Below are 20,787 nucleotides of genomic sequence, written 5' to 3' on the forward strand. Positions count from 1 at the left end.
TAAAAACATAGTTATGTACGGAAGCCCTAAAAGGCCATACATACATACATACATTTTATTCCAGCCGTTTTCCCGTGATAACGAGATAATTTCCTCTGTTTTCCCGTGATAACTGTTATGGAATTTTCTATCCTTAGGTTACTTGAGGCCATGTGTGAGCCTTGTGGTCCTCGGCAGTATTAATTGTTTGTCTTTGACTAGGTGCCACCATATCTCAACACTGTGGTGTCCAGGGTCGAAGAGGCCTGTTGCTGCCTTCCTAGTCATAATAGATAGCTTGTTGTTGACGGTCCAATCTGCGTAAACAGACATCTGTGTCTCCAGACTAGAACATGCTGACAATAACACCTGCATGGGTAAAGACATTCTCTTTGACTGATTCTGGGCGTGTAGTATTTGTGGTGTTATCTTTGGGTTTAAAGTTATTCCACCATCACGAGTTCGTCAGAATGTGAGACCGACTCAGGCACTTCTGATGAACTTTGAGAGTGTCTCTAATTCTCCTTGGCCAAGCGTCAATAAATAATACAGCATAAGACATCAGAGGCTCCTGAACACTTTCTGAACTCCTGACCTCACCATTGATCTTTGACTTCAGCAATTTCTCCACAACAATAACGAGATAATTAATTTGACATCTCTAGAAAACAAAACGATAGTCTAGTGTATTAAATAAAGTGCACCCGTATTACAGAATGTATGGTGATACAATCCATGATACAGAGCGAGCAAACCTATTACACCACTGTAAAATCCCTTTGATCCATAATTTCTGACAAAGTGTAATGTCGAGGTAGGGAGTTTTATTTATTTATTTATTTATTTTATGTATGGCCTTTTAGGGCTTCTGTAGTTTTAGGGTTAAATATTAAAAACAAAGTTAAACGCACTGCCCCTTTAAGTCAGGTGAGTGCTGCTGTTCCACTCACCGCCTGCAGGCGGCGGCAGTGCAGCGTCGCTGCGTGCGCAGCGTAGAAGAAGCCGCATTAGCAGCATTAGCAGCATTAGCATCAGCTGTCGGAGCTGCACCGCCTGTCTCTCTCTCTCTCTACCTGTCTCTCTCTCTGTCTCTCTGTCTCACCTCCACCTTCAGCTACACAAAGCGCCGCTCCGCTCTGCGATGCTTACGCCGTCAGTCAGCTGTTTCTCAGCGGACACGCCGGAGCTGCAATGAAGGTAGTTTACCTTTAGCTGCCGTTAGCTTCAAAACAGCTGATTAATAAACATAATGTTTGTTTGTTTATCAGGTTAATTAGTCTGTCAGCTGTTTCTATTGTCATGGTAACGTCTGCCAGCTGTTTGTTGTGACAGCTGCTTTGTGTGTGTGTGTGTGTGTGTGTGTGTGTGTGTGTCAGGCAGGGGCCTCGTCCATGTGGGCTTCATGCTGTGGTCTGCTGAATGAAGTCATGGGTACCGGGGCCGTCAGAGGCCAGCAGCCGGGGTTCGGAGCCGGTGCTGGACCCTTCAGGTTCGCCCCCAGTGCCGGATACTCCACGTACCCGCCCACCAGCTCAGGGAGTCCCGGTCTGGTTTGCAAGGCCTGTGGTCAGGCCTTCTCAGTCTTCAGGAGGAAGGTGGGTATCTGGATCTGGATCTGGTGTGTTGTGGTGCACGTGCAGAATATTTAGGCACCTCCAAAGCCAATAAGGTGGCTCGGGCATCTCGTGAGGATGCCTCCTGGTGAGGCGACCCCCGGGAAGACCCAGGCCAGCCGAGAGACCGACTTGGGGTCCCCCTGGAGGAGCTGGACGAAGTTTCCGGGGAGAGGGAAGTCTGGACTTTCCGTGCTGAAGCTGCTGCCCCCGCGACCCAATAATGGATAAAGTGGAAGAAGACGAGAGACGAGACCTCCAAATCCGAGGCCGTGGTTCTCATTGTGCAGCCTCCGGGTCGAGGATGAGATCCTGCCTCAAGTGAAGGATGGAGCGGGAGATCGACCTTCTGCACCGGTCCGTCGTGGTCGTGAAGACTACGTTCCTACCCTCACCTGTGATCACGAGCTTTGGGGAGTGACCGAAAGAACGAGATCGCGGATACAAGCGGCCGAAATGAGCTGCTTCCTTCGCAGGGTGGCTGGGCGAGAAGCTCGGCCGTCCTGCGAGGAGCTCAGAGTAGAACCGCTGCTCCTCCACATCGAGAGGAACCAGCTGAGGTGGCTCGGGCATCTCGTGGCACGTCCCTCTGGAAGGCGGCCCCAGGGAACACGCTGGAGGGACTATGTCTCTCGGCTGGGACGCCTTGGGGTCCCCCTGGAAGAGCTGGACGAAGTAACCGGGGAGAAGAAAGTCTGGGCTTCCCTGCTGAAGCTGCTGCCCCCACGACCCGACCTCGGATAAGCGGACTTTTATTAATCCCTCCAGAGGAAATTCTTTTTATACATGCATCTTCATGCAAATGTGGAGAGAGATGGTGAAGTGATGAGCGGTCCACTGTCTACAGCCAGATCTCTGTGCAGACTGAGCTACAGCTGCCACATTAATCAATAAATCTAATTCAAAGTGTGTATTGGGTGGAGGGTGCATGTGCAGAAGCAGAGACGGGTGTTAGATAAACATACAGTTTAACAAGCAGCGTGACAGGTCGGCACACACATGAACACAAAACAAGTCAGCTTGTTTTTGGCGTACAACATTATCATGATAGAAAATGTTCAAACTCTGTATTTGGCCAAGCTGAAACGATCTCTGTTGTGTGTGAGGAGGGAGGAGAGTTAATTTAATTTCCACCCAGAGGCCGCTGATTCAACGCTGTGCAGAGACAGATGGACAACATACTCGTCCCGTAATGTCACGCTCATGGTTCATGTGTCTCACTCTGTCTGAACTCTGCCAGTCGAATCCCACGTCCCGCATTTATTATCGTTCGATGTTTGAGCCGTGCAGGGGAGGGCAGATGTCGGTGCTGATGTGGTTTGCAGTCATTTGTTTCTGTCATGTTATTAATGTTTTCATCGTACAGCGAGGGTTAACGTTTCCACTCTCTGTGTCTCTGCAGTATATCTGCTGTGACTGCAAGAAGAGCTTCTGCTCTCTGTGCTCCGTGCTTCAGGAGAACCTGCGCATCTGCACCACATGTCACCTGCTGAAGGCGACGGCCTTCCAGCGGCCGCGGCTCATGCGTCTACGAGTCCGGGACCTACGTCAGTACTTGCTGCTCCGTAACATCCCCACCGACACCTGCAGGGAAAAAGAGGACCTGGTGGACTTGGTGCTCTGTCACCAGGGCATCGAGGAGGAGGAGGAGGACGCCGACACGGGCAGCCTCCACTCGCGTTCCCTGTACACGTCGACCACGCAGTCCGCCTCGGAGCTCTCGGCTTTCGTCGCGTCTCAGGAGGAGCCACTCAGCAGGAGCGACAGCTCTGATACCAACCAGGTCAGGACACCAAACGTGGACCTTCTTGTTTGTTAGTCGGCAGATAAGATAATCAGAAACGTGTGCAGGTGTTTTCACAGGTGTTCAGGCTACGTGATGAAGTGAGGTTTGTTGTTCATCTTCATCACAGAGGCAAGAAGTGAAAGAGAGAGTCGGGCAGCTCAGCTCCACTATAAATACTTGTTCTTGGCCTGCTAAGCTTTTCTATGAGTGGAAGGTGTCAGACATTGTTATTCCCGGGGTATCAATGGGCTCTGAGGAGCGTCTAATCCTAATCCCTCAGTTAGCTGCTCCTCCTGGCACTAATGTCTCTGTAATCGTTGTGTTGCAGGATATCGGTGACGCCACATCCGTGTCTCTCCTCAACCTGGACCCCAGTGAACACACTCCTGAGGTGATTTTTCTGCTCGTTATGAAATCATCGTCCTGTTGATAATGAAGTAGAAACAGCAGAGAGTGCAAGGGAAGCAGAATAAGAGCTAAAAATAAAAAAAATCTCTCTGCTGGATCTGAATATGAAAACGATTTATTGTCCAAAGTTTCTACTAAGCATGTTTTTCTCTCTGAGCTGCAGAAGTTGCAGCGTCTTGCAGATTCTCTCTCAGTTCTCAATAGATTTCATATTCTCAAGTCCTGAAGTAATGACGCCCTTTGGGATGCACAAGGGGAAAAAAATAGATCACAAGAAGTATAAAGTGGAGATTCTGGGAAATATCAGCCATACTTTAATTTAATTGTCGTACATGCATGTCTTAATTTGGCTGTTTTTTGAACGAGGCTGGGTCTTAAAGGTCCAGTGTGTCTCTAACGAGGGCACGTTTCAAACCGCTCCAGAAGCGCCGTGGTCCGTTTCATTAGCGGCGTCAGTCTGCACAGAGAAGCTCGAACTGACAGGAAGTCAGACACAGAAACGACAGAGAATCTGGTTGATTTTCAGAATAAAACACGCCGTGCAAACAAAAAAACAAAAACAAAAGAGAAACAATTTAAAAATGCGGCATGTTTACATATTTAGAAGCACGTAAACTAGAAGAATGAGCAAATCTGAGCAAGTGAACAAAGTTTGAAGTTGTGTGGAGAACAAACCAATGCAGAATATGATATCTAAAACTGAGCTGTGCATATCTACAGAGAGAGTCTGTCGTGTTGAACCTGCATGTTTCTATTGTAGCCTAGAACAAACTAAATGATGTGTAGGAGTCTACAGTTACTCTGCCAGCTGCCACCTGATCCTACACTCTGCTCCTTTAATTATATATAAAGGTCGTTTAAAAGTCGGGCTCACTGACGTCTTGATTTCCGCCTCCTTCAGGTCAGTCCTCAGACGCGACGCCGGGCCAGAGCGTCCCTCTCGGACATCTCCAGCTTGAGGGACATCGAGGGCCTCTCGGTCAGGCAGCTGAAGGAGATCCTGGCCAGGAACTTTGTCAACTATTCAGGGTGCTGCGAGAAGTGGGAGCTGGTGGAGCGCGTCAGCCGACTGTACAGGGAGACGGAGGAGAACAGGAAGTCATGTGGGTATTTAAAACACATCCTGTGTCTGATTAGTTAGATTTACGATGGACAGAGAGGAGGTTATAAGAAGCTTTAATCGGTTGCTATAGTAACTTTAAGTTCTTCTTTCTTGCAGTGGAAAATGTGAGCAGTACTGTAACCACAGGTAAGCTGTCACTCATCCATGTACACGCTGTCCCAGATGTCGGTATTAGACCGCATCCTGTTTTTAACCACACAACCTGACGTCTCTGCTTCCTATGACAGCATCATGTTCTGATAATACAACGCTAATAACCATAAGCGGCGTCATTCAAATTGAGTTATTGTCTCCCACTTGCTTTACTCCTCCCCGACACCAAAGTGGTGGCCTTCCCTCCGAGCCCGCCGATCTGCAACGGTGCCATCGGAGGTAAGGCTCCAAGGTCGCGACGACCACCTCCGTATTCACCGTGAACCCCATCCTCATCCGTCATTTGTGACGTGCATCATCATCCGTCACCTCACCTCCGACATCGTGTGTCTCATGTGCTGAGCGTGTGAAGCTCGTTATGCCGCAGCATGTCAGGCATGTGTGGTTGTCATAGAAACATCCTGACACGTAACAACAGGCGCTGACGTCCTCGAGGAGACGTGACCTTTAATAGATTCACCTCTCGGCGTGTTTTTGTGTCCTGCAGACGGCGAGAAAGGCCCGCTGACCATCCACGACGACAACCTGTGCCGGATCTGCATGGACGCCACGATCGACTGCGTTCTCCTGGAGTGCGGCCACATGGTCACCTGCACCAAGTGCGGCAAGAGGATGAACGAGTGCCCGATCTGCAGGCAGTACGTCGTGAGGGCCGTGCACGTCTTCAAATCCTAATGCGCCGCCGCCGCTGCTGCTGCAGCTCGGACTGAGACCTTCAATCAACCATGCAGCTCATGTTTAAAAAAAAAAAAGACTAATTTTTGTGGATGTTCCTTGTTTGTATTATCTAAATTCTCACATTATTTGCACATAAATATTATGAGAAATGTGTTTTTCCTTCTTAAGACTCTTCAGTGGGCAGAGCGTAGGATCGTACACTCCTCTGAGTCATTCCTCAGCGAAACATATCTCCCATCTGTTTTCATTCCTTGCTTTTATGTTTTTGCTTTTTACAGTTTTTCCAAAGCAAAGAATGTCTCGTCACACAACTCATCACCCTCAGATCTGCCTATAATAAAACTGTAGCCGAGTTATTGTTAAGAGCACCTCTCTCTTTACAACTGCTGCAAGTGAATACATATCTTAGTAACACAGAGGACGACAGACACGCTGAAGCTCGCCACAGGAGAGCGGGTCGAGGGGGGTGAACAAGGTGCCAAATTACGGGTCATGCCCTCACGCTTCTTACCCCCTTTCTCTTTTTTTTTGTGCGTGTCCCGTCGACTGTGTCGAGCCGGTGCGTGGCTGTTGATTCACTTTGTTCACACTGTGTTAACACACCGCCACCCACAACCCACTGCAAACTATGACGGCTGAAGTTCCAGTCTAACTCGGCGCGAAGAAGTCTCTCTGTGATTTATGATGCATCTTCGCTTTTCGTTCCGCGTTTTTAAAACACGGTCACACAAAAGTCTGTCATCTACAGCAATAGCTCGACCTCCGCTGTCACCTCCGTCTCGGGTGGAGACAAAAAGACAAAAAAACTGGTGCTAACTCATCCGACCATCTTCCCTGATTTTCCAGCTGAACTGTGGATGTGAAACTCTTGAATGTTTTTTGATTTTTTTTTTTGTCGTATATCGTTGGGAGTGGAATGAAGTGTCTTAACGCGTTGATTTGTTTTTTCTTCCTCTCATGTAAAGTGTTGAACTAACTATTCGAAGATATAGCTACGAGTTTACTGACACCTGTGGTATAGAAAGTATATAGAAATAATGACTTGCTAATGTACATTTGCATATATTGATCCATATTGAGATGTATATATCTATATATTTTTTTCCATTTGATTTCAGATTGTGTAATATCAGATGATTAAAAATGTCCCTCGTGGTCGGGTTAGTTTCTGATCCTGTCACGTGGTTTTAAAATGTGTTTGCTTGAATTATCTGTCCCCTCTTTAACCAGAGCATGACAACAACCCGTATGACACTGGTTCTGTTTGATCCAACCTTAACCCGGCTCTGCACTGAACCCACACAAAGTCAACGTTGCTGCTATTATTCCGGTAAAGATGTCCCCTGCAATTCTGAACAGTAGCAGAGCAGGTTGCACTTTCAGAGAGGGTGCAATCGTGTGCAAGGTTTGGTCTTTGTATTTGGAAATGTTGAACTTTTTATTTTGGTAATTAAAGATTTTAATTAAAGTCTGTTTTTGTACTGCGGTGTCCTCGTACTATCTCGGGTAAAAATGACAACTAGAGCTGAAATTATCAACGAGTGAGTCGGGTTTAAAGAAACATTCACTGGTTTGAAGTCGTCAGGTGTGACAAACAAAAGGACCGGCACGATAGACACTTCATGTGTCTGTCAGGTGTATTTGATAATCCTAGACTACAGGACATTTTCCACATTGTTAGACTCAAAATATATTTTACAGGTGAGCTTGAACATCAACACGTGTGCTAACATGCTGATGTTCAGCACTAAGCACAAAGTTTTGCAGAGATTTAGTTAAAGTCACTGTCCAAAGTTAAGTTGTGTATTGAGTAAATTATGTTGGAACTATTTCAACTTTCATAAAAGTCAAATTCAAAAAAGGGAAACAATGTGCCAGGAAATCAAAAAAATTCCCTAAAAAATAAAATGGGTAATCAAATTGCACAAGAAGATTTTTTGCATTTAATAATAGTCAAATATCTAAATAATAAGACAGGAGGTCGCCAGGCTGCAACATGTTTTATTTTATATTTTAGCTGCTGCACTATTTTATTTATCTAAAGAGTCTAAATAACTTTTGTTCCACTTAAAGTGATTTTTCTTAACTGATGCCGTTTAACGTGTCCGGTTTAAGAAACTGAGAGTTATGCTTTTTGCAGATGACGTGCTTCTGTTTGCTTCAGGTGGTTTGTAGACGAGTCTGAGGGGGAATGATCCATCCAGGTTGGGAGCGAGATGCTGCCCAAGGTGAAGGAGTTCAAGTATCTCGAGGTCTGGAGGTCTGGAAACCGGACTGTAGTGAGGAAGAAGTGAGCTGAGCTGGAAGTCAAAGCTCTCGATCTTCCAGACCGCCTTCGTTCCAACCGTCGCCTATGGTCATGAGTGAAATGAGCTTCCTCCGCCTTAGAGATAGGGTGAGGAGCTCGGAGGTCAGAGTAGAGTGGCTGCTCCTTCGCACTGAAAGGCCTCCTGGGTTCCTTTGTTCGGAGGTGATCTAAGATTATTGCCAACACCTGATAATAAAAGAACTTGAACCTGAAACGTGTGTGTGCATGGATCTTCTTCTTCTCCTTTCGGCTTTTCCCGCCACAGCGAATCAGCTGCCTCCATCTAACCCTGTCTTCTGCATCCTCTTCTCTCACACCACCAACCTTCATGTCCTCTTCACTGCATCCATAAACCTCCTCTTTGGTCTTCCTCTAGGCCTCCTCCTGTCTGGCAGTTCGAACCATCTCAGTCTGGCCTCTCTGACTTTATCTCCAAAACCTCTAACATGTGCTGTCCCCTCTGATGGACTCATTCCTGATCCTGAACCTCAGCATCTTCATCTCTGGATCTAAACGTGCACCGCTACAAATCAACCAACCACGTTCCCTTTCCATCCCAATATGAAAACACGACTCAGCGATGGTACAAATGAAATGATTTTAATGCATATTAGCACTTAAGTTTTTGGATTTACAAATATAAACATCACATTCACCTGAGGTGATCGATTACAGCACGACACGCCCCGAAGTACACACAACAACACCGACTGGATGGATTACTGAAACAGTTTGCAGATGAGCTGTGAGCAGCCCGATGTGTGGCGGCACAGAAAGTCACACGTTCTGCTGCCACTGTCGACTTCCTGCATCGTCGGTCGGTGCTGCGCCAGCCTCAAAACCGCCCACGATAAATTATCTGCAGGCTGAATTTCAAACCCCGCTCCGAGGCGTCCGCGTCAAGTTACTGAAGAAATGAATAAATACAAACTGTGGTACAAAATAAAAAGTCAATAAATTAAATGTTGAAATGGCGAAAAACTCCAAAAACACTCAACAATTCGTTAAAGTATTAAAGTAAGTGAAGGCGTGGAAGAGGGATTTGATTACTGCGTTTTATCGATGTTAAGTATTTATGATAATTTATTCAGGTGTTTAATCGCCGGACATGTTCCCGTCTGATACTGGAGTTATGTTTTGGCACATAGAGGTCGTATGAAGACAAACAGTCTGCAGTCTCTCCGTCGTATTCAGCTCCTGAGACACTGTAAACTCATGAAATGACGTCTGTAGAAAAATATCTCAGATATTCAAAGAATAAAAAATAAACAAAAAAACAACCCAACAGCCAATTACAAGCAAGTCTTTATAAAAAAGTACAATCTCAAACACAGATACATGCATGCTGTTTCCTCTTTACGTGTCCAGTGAACGTTCATCATCATCATCATCATTATCATCCTCATCGCCTCCTCGCGTCAGAGTCCGTCTGAGATCTCTAAGAAGAAATCCGTCTCACTGAGACTTCTCACAGGACCGGCTTAAAAACACAAAAAAAAAAAAAACTTTAAGTGCAAAGAGAGTCCGTCGATCGACTAGCTCGACTTCTGTAGCAGTTTGTCCTCTTTCAGTCTGAACGGTACGCTCACGGACATCTCCGCGATGAACCTTTCGCACGCCGTCTTGGTCACCTGCTTGCAGAAGCGGAGGTCGATCTGACAGATGCTTCCGCAGCGCTTGAAGAAGTTTAGGGAATGGTCTGTGACCCGGTTACAAACTGAGAATTGAAGCAGAAGAGAGACAGAAGTCAGTCACAGGGCTCGATATTTAAACTCGCACAGAATCAAGGTCCAGTTGTAGACGGGGACAGATTGTCGGTAGTGTTGCAGAGGAGGTCCTCTCTGAAGAGCTGGAGGTCTTCAGGAGGTTTGTGAAGGAACTGGTAGGACGTTCCACCAAGAACAGTTTGGATCGTCCTGAGCGTACGGGTGGCAGAGCCAGGAGGAGGTAACGTGTCTGTGTGAGGACGTTCAAGAACCGGAGACTGCTTTGTCGTCAATTTAATGAGATTAGTGCATCAATTAATAATAATTGTTTTGAGTCACTTTCTCTGATTTCAGCTCCTCGTGTGAAGATTTCTTTGGTCCTCTGTGACGGTGAACTGAATATCTTTGGGTTGTGGACAAACTAATCAATTAATAATCAATGAAAACTCTGGCAGGCGGCCTTTGACTATTCAGACAGGTTTGATGGGATATAAAATCTCCTGTGCGTTCACCGACATTCAAACTATTCTGTATGAATAAATAACAGCACTTTAACCCAGCCGCGCTCTGTCAAACAGTCTGAGTTGTTCTGTAAATGTGTTTACGTCTTCCTGCCCGTGTGGCGGTTCAGTTTGCTGCTGCGGTTTGTTCAGGTCCCACTTCTCACCTGACAGGTTGATTTCTGTGAGCGAGTCCCTGGTCGTGGTCCCGGCTGCCGTCAGCAGGTTGACTGACTGGTCGTTGATGTGGTTGCAGTAGCTCAGGTCCAGGTTGGACAGCAGAGGCATCTGTCGACTGATGAGACGTAAAGACGTGTCCGTGATGTCGAGCCCCGCCAGCCGCAGGTCCTCCACGTTCCGCAGCTTGCAGCGGTTGTCCAGTTGACCTGTCGAGAACGACGCGGATTAACGTTTGTGTTTTCTGCGCGTTCGGAGATGAAACACGAATCAGTTCGTGGCTCACCTGGTCTGTTGTCCGTGGGAGGAGAGAGGAGGTCCCTCATCTGTGCGTCTTTGAGCCCCTCCACCCACTGCACGTCCAGCGAGCGCAGCAGAGGGCAGCTGGAGGTGCAGAGCGCCGACACAGCCGCCCAAGAACACCCGGACAACTTCAACACTCGCAGACCTGAAAGACACGCGGCAGCTCTTTAGACGCAGAACACGGGAAACAAAAAAGACAAAAGACAGAGAATCAGAACTCGTTATGTTTACCTGGTAATCTATTAATGAGCCAGCTTAATTGTTTCTTGGAAATGTTGGTCCAGCTGAGGTCGAGGGAGACCGGCTGTCGGCGGATAATCCCGCTGAGCATGAGCGGGGTGATGGAGGTGCAGCGGTTCAGGTCGATCTTTGTCCAGAGTCTCTTGTCGCAACACCTACGAGCCGGAGAGAAAAACGCGTTCACTGAATCAACAAGCTTCACGCGTGAAAACAAAGATTTGGACAATCTGTTTGACTTTTATGTTTTTACCATCTGTTCCACGTTTTGCAGACTCTCATGCACACGCACAGCTCCTGGTGCGTGAGATAGCCGAAGATCTTCATCCACACCTCGCGCTGTATGACGTGTGTTTTGCCGTCTTTTAGCGGCAGTCTGTCGGGAGGCGGGCTTATCGGAGGGGGCCGGATGACGTGCCGCTCCATTTGGACACATTTGGGCGGCGAGTGCGGGGGCGCCGGCCGGTTGGTCGGGGTGCTCCTGTTGAAGCCGAGCGGAGTGATCGGACTCGGGTAGAAGTGGCGCAGCTCCCACGGCGTCCCGTTCATCTCTTTGGTCTTCAGGTGGGGCCTCTGATCTCCGAGCTCGCTGCCGTTGCGGAACAGCTTCTTGGGCTCCTCGTTCTCCGTCTCCGGCTCCACCTTGAGGGGCTGACGGTTCTCGTTGGCGAGGCAGTCCTCCGTCTTCTGGATCTCCTGGTTCAGTGCTTTGCTCAGCTCTCGGCTCAGCTCCCTGTTGGGTAAACGCCGTTTGCGGCGAGCTTTCGGACGCTGCCCTTTCTCCTGGGTCTCGCTTCCGCCCTCGCTGCTGGGTCCGGCCTGCGGGGAGCTGCAGTGGGATTGGTCGCTGTCTCCGACGGGCGTCTTGATGAAAGGATTCAGGAGCTCGTTCCTGGAGTCCTTGTCATCGCCTTCTTCTTCGGCGTCTCCAAGACGCCCTTTCCTCTCTACACCGCCCCGGAAGTGAGGCTCCCTTCCTTCTTCATTCTCCTCCTCGTAGGCGTCTTCGTCGTCCTCTTCTGTCTTGATCTGGTGCAGGAGTTTGGAAAAATAAGGATCATCCGACTTCTCCTGCAGGAAGAAACGAGTGACTTTGTGGAATTACCACATCTAAAACTCAGAAATCAGTCACTAAATGAAACATACCTTCTTCCTCACACCTAAATCCTCGTCCTCATCGTCATCAAACAGCTTCCTCTTCTTCCTCAGCTTGTCCTCCGGCCTGGGCCGGGGCAGGTTGCACGGGGAGAGCAGCGGCGGCTGTCGATGCAGAGCCTCGTCCGGCCTGTACCTGGGCGTCTCCTCTCTGTCCGGCCTCCTCTTGGCTGCAGAGGAGACCACGTCCCCCTCCTCCTTCACAGGCTTCTGTTCCCTCAGCAGAGAGCCAGGGAGGTTGGAGGCATACTTGAACCCTGGACCCCTTTTTTGCTTCAATACCAAGGGGGACAAAAACGGGCGAGACAACTTTATATCTTTAGCCTATCGCGACGAGGGAAACAGACCGCACTGCCTGAAGCTTTAATAGAGTCGTCGCTGTTACCAAAACACAAAGTTTGTCAGTGGTTTCCTGCTTGTGTGACACAGACAGTCACATGTGAATGACTTTCACAAACCAAGACAGTATAAACAGGAAGTGGCACGCTGATAAACACACAGAAACTAAAAAACTAAAAACAATACAGAACTACAGAAAGAGACGATTGTCTCCTGAACTCTCAGAGAAAAATCTCAGAAATCTTTAACACTAGTTGGACAACACGCTTCCAGCACGCTCTCGCTCAGCTGTTACATAATCTAAATCCTCTGACTCACGCATATCTGTACTCACTTTCCCACTCTTCCCAGCGTGGTTGCACTTGGGACATTCCCAGCAGTTGGGGAGTTCATCGTTCACGACTCCCGAGGCGTCGCTCACCTGATGAAAAACAACAAGAACATGAGCCTGAGAACAAGCTGTAAACCGAGCCTGAGTCTGTGTGTGTCTGTGTGTGTGTGTGTGTGTACAGTTTGTTTAACACAAACAGGACGAGGGAAGTGAAAGTGACTGTTGTCGTTGACGTGCGCCTGTCAGGCAGGTCAGCGCAGTTTAAACCTCACCCCGGGCCTGTTGCTTCACACGTTAAATAGAAAAAAGGAAGTAGAGTTGAAGGAAGGAGCTTCAGCGTTCACTTCTGGTTATCTGTGATGTCGAAATATTCATTAAAAAAAATAAAAAAAAGATTATTTGAAGTGGCTGCAGGAGAGCTAGACGCAGCTTGTCTGCAGAACAGGTTTGACCAAACGTCGTGTTGTGTTTTTTCACACGACAGTTACAAACAGGGTGTGTGTGAGCTGCTTTACATTTTGCTCTTCCGTCACCTCGCACAATGTTTTGCATCCTTCCCAAGATGGCGATTAACTACATTCTCGGTTCCTCGTTTCCTTGAGTCGATTCCTCAAACGTGACGGCGTCATAAAGACGTCTAAACCACATTAAAGCGATGAGTGCGTTATATAAACAAACATGACAATTATCCCACTCTGGTGACTTACGCTGCGAGCGTCTGACTCAACTCGCAGTGTGTTACAACGTCCTGGGATTCCTGGCACTGGCTGCTTGAACAGAAATGAGTCACATCAGTCGTTCTCTCCGTACCTTCAGGCAGTTGGGGTGGACGATCTCGTTGCAGATGGAGCACTCCATCAGCATGAAGTTGAACTTGTCCTCCTCTTCCTCCAGCGTGTCCTCTTTCCCGGCCTCTTTGCACACCACGCACACCGCCGTGTGAGGCAGAACCGGCTGCACGGACGACGACAACAACAACAAAACATGAACACGTGTGTGCATGACGCAGAAGAGAGAAGAGAAACTGTGACGGCGAACTCACCGCGATGCACTGCCTCATGATGCACGACTGCTTCATGCGCCCCGGCCCCCCGAACTTCTTCATGTCCTTGCAGAAGTGACACTCTCCACACTCGGTCCGGAGGCACGCTTCACACTTCCGGCAGCGCGTCCTCCGGCGTCGGGCACCGGACGAGCTGCGGTTGGACGGCAGCTTAACCGCCGCCGAGGACGTCCCCATCTTGGGCTGCGGCTGCTGCTGCTGCTGCTGCGGCTGCTTCGGCCGGTTGGCCGCTCGCTGCTGCTGGAAGACAAACGGAGAGAGACGGGTTGGAGGGTGACAAGCTTAGACCTGAGAAGTCACAGTGACAAGAAGATACTGGGAGGAAGTGGAGATGATTCAGCTCATCTGGATTGAGTCAATGAAGCTGAGTCATCACAGGCGGTTCCTGCTGCTCCCTGACCAAAACAAGATGATTTGTTATTTTCCCAACTTTTTGTTGTGAAGCTTTGAAAGACGTTCAGCTCCATGGAAACAAACAGAAAGAAACGTGCACCCAACGTTATTCTAACGTTATTCTGACAACTATTCGGGTTATTATGAGGCTCCGCCATGTGATTATTTTTATCATATTCATCCATTTGTTCGACAGAAGCCGTCTACTTGAAAGTTGTACATAGAACTCTTGATCTTTTATTTTGTATTTCATATTTTTATTGTCTATCACGTGAACTGTGTGTGTGATAAATAAAGTCTTAAATATTCCGTTTATACAGAAAGAATTCACACATAAAGAAAAGTAACAAACGCTTCAATGACTTGTACATTAATTACCACCTCACAATGTTTTCAAGTAACACAGTTATGACAGACGTTATTACTATTTTAACCATTTATTTCATAAATAACTCATTTCCTTGAACTCTAATCATGGATGTATGCGCTGTGCACCACCTGCATCAGCAGAATACTACAGGATCTCATAGTTTAAACGTTCTTACTCTATTTTTTTTTGTCATATTGATGATATCAAATGTTTATAATTGAATTTTTAAAATATATATTTATGTCCCACCTCCATTCATCGAAGAAAATATTGTGACACACAGTATTACACAATCATCATCGGTTACAGTTACAGTCGCCTTAAAGGACTGAAAACAGAAGTTTATTATAACTTGATAACAGATTAGATTATCGTAGATGAACAGCCACAGTTTATTGTGATCGACAGATGAATTGATAATCAAACCATCACATCAATAACACGTTTATATAATCAAACAAAAGGCAAGGAAACCTGGAGATTACACACACACACACACACACACACACACACACACACACACTCAGCCCTTGAATCTACTACCCTGAATTCACACGTGTATTTTTAGTCTCTTCCCTGTTGCCATGGCAGGAAGCGCGAAGCCGGATGAAAATAAGACAAATCGCGGCGAGGGGTTACCTTGGCAACACGGTTTTCATCGCTGGTGGCAACTTGTTTGAATAGAGAGACAGATAAAAATAAGCTCACACGGGAGGAAGGTTATGATCATTCATTCTTTTTGGATTACTACAGAGCGTAGTGAGCGCCCGATTGATTTCACTCTAGAGAACAACAACAACAACAACGCGTCGGACAGGTGGAACAGGAACAAGAGCCAGGAGCAGACCTGGATCTGCTGACTCTCATCCCATTACTGATCCTGAGTTTCACGTTTGTCCCAGCGCCAGGCTGACAGATTTCCATAATCCACCTGACAACCGTGGAAAAATCCGGGAGGGAGACATTAAAAGAAGTGTGGTTTTCAGTCATACATTTAAAGTTGCCACTGTGGCTGTAAAGAATCAAAAAGCAGAACGAGGAAACTCCCTCTCAAAGCAACTGATCAGCTGACTCCCGTCCTTACTGTAACTCTGCGCAGTAATATGTCAGGAATTTGGGATCGGTCCCCGAGGCCTGAGAACAAAAACAGGGCCTATATCTGAGAGCGCCGGTCTTCTGACTCAGCCCGGCGTGAACTCGGGTGGGAGGAAGTCACAAGACTCATGTAGAGTGGTCGTAAAGACAAATAAAAAGGTGTGTTACGGTCTTTGATGACGCGTCGTGTCGCAGATAAGATGAGCTGGCCATTTATAAAAACACTGAAACACTCATCTCTCATTTATTAGTCTTTCTACATTTGTACAGATGTTACAGTTATAACACGTTACAGATTTATTTTCTCTGCAAATGTTGAATTTCTCTGCACATCTTTTAATTCCTCCGCACATCTTTTAATTCCTCTGCACATATCTATTTGTATCTATCAAAAAGGAGGACAAGGATCTTACATCACAGTCTTGTGCAACATGTTAGAAAGCATTCCTGTGTTTCTACCTGTGAGCGTCAGTCTCTGCAACTCCTCCCTCAAAAAATCAGACACTCCAGTAGCTGTCGTGTAACATGTGGGATGAATAATCTAGTTACATCCCTGCTGATCAGCTGTGTTGTATGTTCTTCTTGCTGCAGGTGGAGAAACCTAACATGACTTCTGAGTCAGGTGTGTCATCTTTTCTATTTTATCTCATTTATACCTTGCAGTTATTATTTGTATCATGGTCACGTTACATTACAATACTCTTTTTATATATCATGCCACTTTTATCCTCAGTACTTTTGTTTATTGTGTAGGTTATAGATATTTCTGTCTGTTTATTGTGTTTTCTACTTTTTTCTAATTCTGTAGTGTATGCTACACTTTCCTCTGCTGCTCTAACAAGTACATTTCCCCATGGTGGGACGCATAAAGTATATTTAATCTAATCTAATCTAAACGCAATGAAAACAACTGGCTACAGCAATTTATTGATATTAGAAAATGTAATTTCTACTTTGGAATACTTCCGTACAAAGGATATATTGAATATATACATGATATATGTGCACACATACAAATCATAAGTCAAATCAGCTCTAAATTTGGCTGAATTATGAAAAGTATAAGTGGTAACATGAAGAGACAGATTTTCTTGGAGTCAAATGATCCGACACACGGGCGGCTGCTTGACTATCATTACGATTACACTTTCCTCTGCTGCTGGAACACGTACATTTCCCTGTGGTGGGATGAATAAAGTATATTTAATCTAATCTAATCTAATCTAATCTAAACGCAATGAAAACAGTTGGCTACAGCAATTTGATATTAGGAAGTGTAATTTCTACTTTGGAATACTTCAGTACAAAGGATGTATTCAATATACACATGATATATATGTACACATACAAATCATTCAAATCAGCTCTAAATTTGGCTGAATTATGAAAAGTATAAGTGGTAACATGAAGAGACGGATTTTCTTGGAGTCAAATGATCCAACTCCCAAAAAAAACTGAACTTCCCATCACGAACACCGACACACAGGCGGCTGCTTGACTATCATTACGATTACACTTTCCTCTGCTGCTGGAACACGTAAATTTCCCCGTGGTGGGATGAATAAAGTATATCTAATCTAATCTAATATAAACTAAATGCAATGAAAACAACTGGCTACAGCAATTTGATATTAGAAAATGTAATTTCTACTTTGGAATACTTCCGTACAAAGGATGTATTGAATATACACATGATATATGTGCACACATACAAATCATAAGTCAAATCAGCGCTAAATTTGGCTGAATTATGAAAAGTATAAGTGGTAACTGTTTTGTTTCTGTAACGCTTATGTTACACATTCTTAAAACTGCACATTATTAGTACTTTTTGTAAATATGTACACTTGTGTTTCCCTCCTTGGTTTATATTTTTCGCTGCTGTAATAAGTGAATTTCCCCGTTGTGGGATCAATAAAGTATTATCGCATCGTATTGTAACGTATCGTAACATGAAGAGACGGCTTTTCTTGGAGTCAAATGATCCGACTCCCTAAAAAAACTGAACTTCCCATCACGAACACCGACACACAGGCGGCTGCTTGACTATCATTACGATTACACTTTCCTCTGCTGCTGGAACACGTACATTTTCCCGTGGTGGGATGAATAAAGTATCTCTAATCTAATCTAATCTAATCTAATCTAAATGCAATGAGTCAAATGATCCGACTCCCTAAAAAAACTGAACTTCCCATCACGAACACTTTCCTCTGCTGCTGCAACATGTGGGATGAATAATCTAATCTAATCCTCTTTATTTATTGAGAAGTATCGGTGGTACTGACCCGTATTTACTTGGTATCGGATCGATACCAAAACATGCAGCACTAGTTACATCCCTGCTGATCAGCTGTGCTGTATGTTCTTCTTGCTGCAGGTGGAGAAACCTAAACATGACTTCTGAGTCAGGTGTGTGTGTGTGTGTGTGTGTGTGTGTGTGTTGGACTACCAAAGCAACAAAACTAAGAGCCACTTCATTGTTCCTCCTCTCCCCATCCCCCCTTCCTCCTCCTCCTCCTCCTCCTCCTCCTCCTCCTGCTCGGTCTCAACCTAAACAACAACTCTGACCTAAAGTCTCCTTTTAGGTCAGAGGTTTAAAAGACACGAGAAGCTTGTTTTGTAACACACACACACACACACACACACACACACACACACACACACACATGTGGAGCTAAATCACTGCTTTAGCTGCTAGCCGTTAGCTGCTAGAGGGCAGTTAGCTCCGTGAACAGCTAACTAACAACAACAACAACAATAATAATAATAAATAATAATGACTAATGTGTTAAAGAGGTCAGTTAGTGTGAGTGTGATGATAAAACTACAACAGTCTGTTTAAAGGACAACAGAAGAAGAAGAAGAAGAAGAAGAAGAAGAAGAGGAGGAGGAAGAAGAAGGAGCCCGCTCACAAAATGGCTCCTTCACAAACTCCCGTCACACAGAAGTCACTAACATTAAAAACAAACGTTTGTCTCTGACCTGCTCGCTCTCTGAATCATACTCCTCGTCGTCTCCGCTCAGTGACAGCGCCATGTCTCCTCTCCGCGTCTCATCGTTCGCGGACAGCGCAGAAAACTAACATGGCTGACCTCAGCTCTGCTCCTGCCTCCTCCTTCCTCACTGCTGACGGGTCGTTCGTGGACGAGCCGGTGGTGTGGAAGTCGTGTTTGTTACAGCAGCTCCCAACTTGTGAGTTTAGATAGTAAGTAATAGCAAGAAGAAAAAAGTATTAGTGGAACATTTAAATTTAAAAAAAAAATGTAATTAGTTGTTATTAAATATGGCGAGTAATTAATTCTCGCCATATTTAATAACGACTTTAATCATGTAATTAATTCTCACTGCCATATTTGATAATGACTTTAATCACGTAATTAATTCTCGCCATATTTAATAACGACTTTAATCACGTAATTAATTCTCGCCATATTTAATAACGACTTTAATCTCGTAATTATTTCTTAACATATCTAATAACGACTTTAATCACGTAATTAATTCTCGCCATATTTAATAATGACTAATAATCTCATAATTAATTCCAAAAAAAATTTTTTTATTTAAATGTGGCCCTAATACTCCGTCGTACATAACATCCCAAGAAAAAATAAAAAAATAAAAAACTTTACCACTATACACCTATAAGATATACATTTAACTCTATATACACAGGGTATAAATAACAGTTCAATAAAACCAAAAACAGTAAACTATACGATATATAAATCTAAAACCTTATAGAGCGAGGCATCTGTCTTTCACCAAGGTCTCACCAACGACTAAAAGTGTTGTTCCACTGACTTGGAGTGCTTTACGGATCTTTGCGTGCTTTACGGTAACGTATTGTGTCACTTCCGGTATCGGTGTTGTTGCCACGGTGCTCTCTGCTCTGTTCACCTGAACAGATTTCCGTATATTTCTCACATCAGCGACTATCTACTTATCTCTGCACTACTCTCTGACTTGTTCTGTCTGTGCACAAACAGCTCTCTGAACTCTAGTAACTACAATCTGATAGTTTCTCCAGTTTCTGTTAGCCACACTAACTAGCCTAGCTATAGCAATGGCGTCCCTCTCCTCTCCTCTCTCCTCTCCTGCTCTCTCCTGTCCTGTGTGACACATGTTCAGTTACTCCTCGTCCTCCTTTAGTGATAACGGTACTTGTAATAAATGTAGTTTATTTGTAGCTTTGGAGGCGAGGGTCAGTGAGTTAGAGGCACGGTACCGCACCACCGAACAGTCAGTAGCTCAGATAGTTAGCCAGTCCCCTGTAGCCGGTGCGGTACAGCCACAGGTAGCTTCAGGCAGCCGTCCCCCGGTAGTTCCCGAGCAGCCGGGAGGCTGGGTGACTGTTCGAAGGAGGCATAGCCCCAAACTGAAGCCCACGGTACACCACCAACCGCTCCACGTTTCAAACAGATTTTCCCCGCTCAGCGACACACCCGCTGAGAGGCCAACTCTGGTCATTGGCAGCTCCATAGTCCGAAACGTGAAGTTAGCGACACCGGGGGCCATAGTTAAATGCATCCCGGGGGCCAGAGCGGGCGACATCGAGTCTTTTTTGAAACTGCTGGCTAAGGATAAGCGTAAATACAGTAAGATTGTTATTCACGTCGGCGGTAATGACACCCGGTTACGCCAATCGGAGGTCACTAAAATTAATGTTTCATCGGTGTGTGAATACGCCAAAACGATGTCGGACTCCGTAGTTTTCTCTGGTCCCCTCCCCAATGTGACCAGTGATGACATGTATAGCCGCATGTCGTCATTTCACCGCTGGCTGTCGAGGTGGTGTCCAGCAAACGATGTGGGCTTCATAGACAATTGGACACCTTTCTGGGGAAAACCTGGTCTGATTGGGAGAGACGGCATCCATCCCACTTTGGATGGAGCAGCTCTCATATCTAGAAATATGGCCAAGTTTATTAGCTGACCAAAATCATGTCGACAACCCAGAGTTGAGACCAGGAAGCAGAGCTGCAGTCTTACACGCTTCTCTGCGCCTCCATTAGAGCAGCTGCCCACCCAGTTCTTTAGTATAGAGACTGTGTCTGTCCCCCGTCC

General features: G+C 45.9%; 2 protein-coding genes and 1 long non-coding RNA gene across 7 annotated transcripts in view; 2 read left to right on the forward strand and 1 right to left on the reverse strand.

Moving 5' to 3' along the window:
- The first annotated feature begins 942 nt into the window (after nt 1-942).
- LOC104936291 (E3 ubiquitin-protein ligase RNF34) lies at nt 943-6,886 on the forward strand. 2 transcript variants are annotated; one of them, XM_019261354.2, is made up of 8 exons: nt 943-1,176; nt 1,356-1,574; nt 2,995-3,375; nt 3,707-3,769; nt 4,688-4,889; nt 5,006-5,035; nt 5,234-5,281; nt 5,550-6,886. In XM_019261354.2, the coding sequence occupies exons 1-8, from the start codon at nt 1,171-1,173 to the stop codon at nt 5,735-5,737; spliced, it is 1,137 nt and encodes a 378-aa protein (XP_019116899.1). In that variant the 5' UTR covers nt 943-1,170; the 3' UTR covers nt 5,738-6,886. The 2 variants fall into 2 exon arrangements, with proteins under 2 accessions (XP_019116899.1, XP_010750606.2); XM_010752304.3 differs by lacking the exon at nt 5,234-5,281 and having other exon boundaries at nt 950-1,176.
- Nucleotides 6,887-9,335: 2,449 nt separating this feature from the next.
- The window catches only part of kdm2ba (lysine (K)-specific demethylase 2Ba), a 14,608-nt gene continuing 3,156 nt past the window's right edge, over nt 9,336-20,787 (reverse strand). The window contains exons 1-10 of one of the 4 annotated variants that reach the window (XM_027277910.1): nt 18,703-18,858; nt 13,839-14,099; nt 13,607-13,750; nt 12,800-12,886; nt 12,118-12,399; nt 11,225-12,042; nt 10,966-11,129; nt 10,718-10,879; nt 10,422-10,640; nt 9,336-9,765 (exon numbers count right to left, since the gene is read on the reverse strand). In XM_027277910.1, coding sequence (XP_027133711.1) covers nt 9,584-9,765; nt 10,422-10,640; nt 10,718-10,879; nt 10,966-11,129; nt 11,225-12,042; nt 12,118-12,399; nt 12,800-12,886; nt 13,607-13,750; nt 13,839-14,099; nt 18,703-18,756 — 2,373 coding nt within the window. In that variant the 5' untranslated portion in view covers nt 18,757-18,858 and the 3' untranslated portion in view covers nt 9,336-9,583. Of the gene's footprint in view, nt 9,766-10,421; nt 10,641-10,717; nt 10,880-10,965; nt 11,130-11,224; nt 12,043-12,117; nt 12,409-12,799; nt 12,887-13,606; nt 13,751-13,838; nt 14,100-18,702; nt 18,859-20,787 lie in introns of those variants that run through there. The other 3 variants (XM_027277907.1, XM_027277908.1, XM_027277909.1) reach the window with 3 other exon arrangements.
- On the forward strand, nt 12,838-18,466 carry LOC113745638 (uncharacterized). The gene is made up of 2 exons (XR_003462281.1): nt 12,838-12,971; nt 18,130-18,466. It is a non-coding gene; the product is annotated as an uncharacterized LOC113745638 (long non-coding RNA).

This window comes from Larimichthys crocea, chromosome III (genome assembly GCF_000972845.2).
Source record: "Larimichthys crocea isolate SSNF chromosome III, L_crocea_2.0, whole genome shotgun sequence".
In the NCBI taxonomy this organism is placed as follows: Eukaryota; Metazoa; Chordata; class Actinopteri; family Sciaenidae; genus Larimichthys; species Larimichthys crocea.

Coding starts and splice junctions, on each gene's coding strand:
- LOC104936291 (XM_019261354.2), top strand. Junction 5,036..5,233: donor GAGCAGTACTGTAACCACAG/GTAAGCTGTCAC, acceptor CCGACACCAAAG/TGGTGGCCTTCCCTCCGAGC. Junction 5,282..5,549: donor CTGCAACGGTGCCATCGGAG/GTAAGGCTCCAA, acceptor TGTGTCCTGCAG/ACGGCGAGAAAGGCCCGCTG.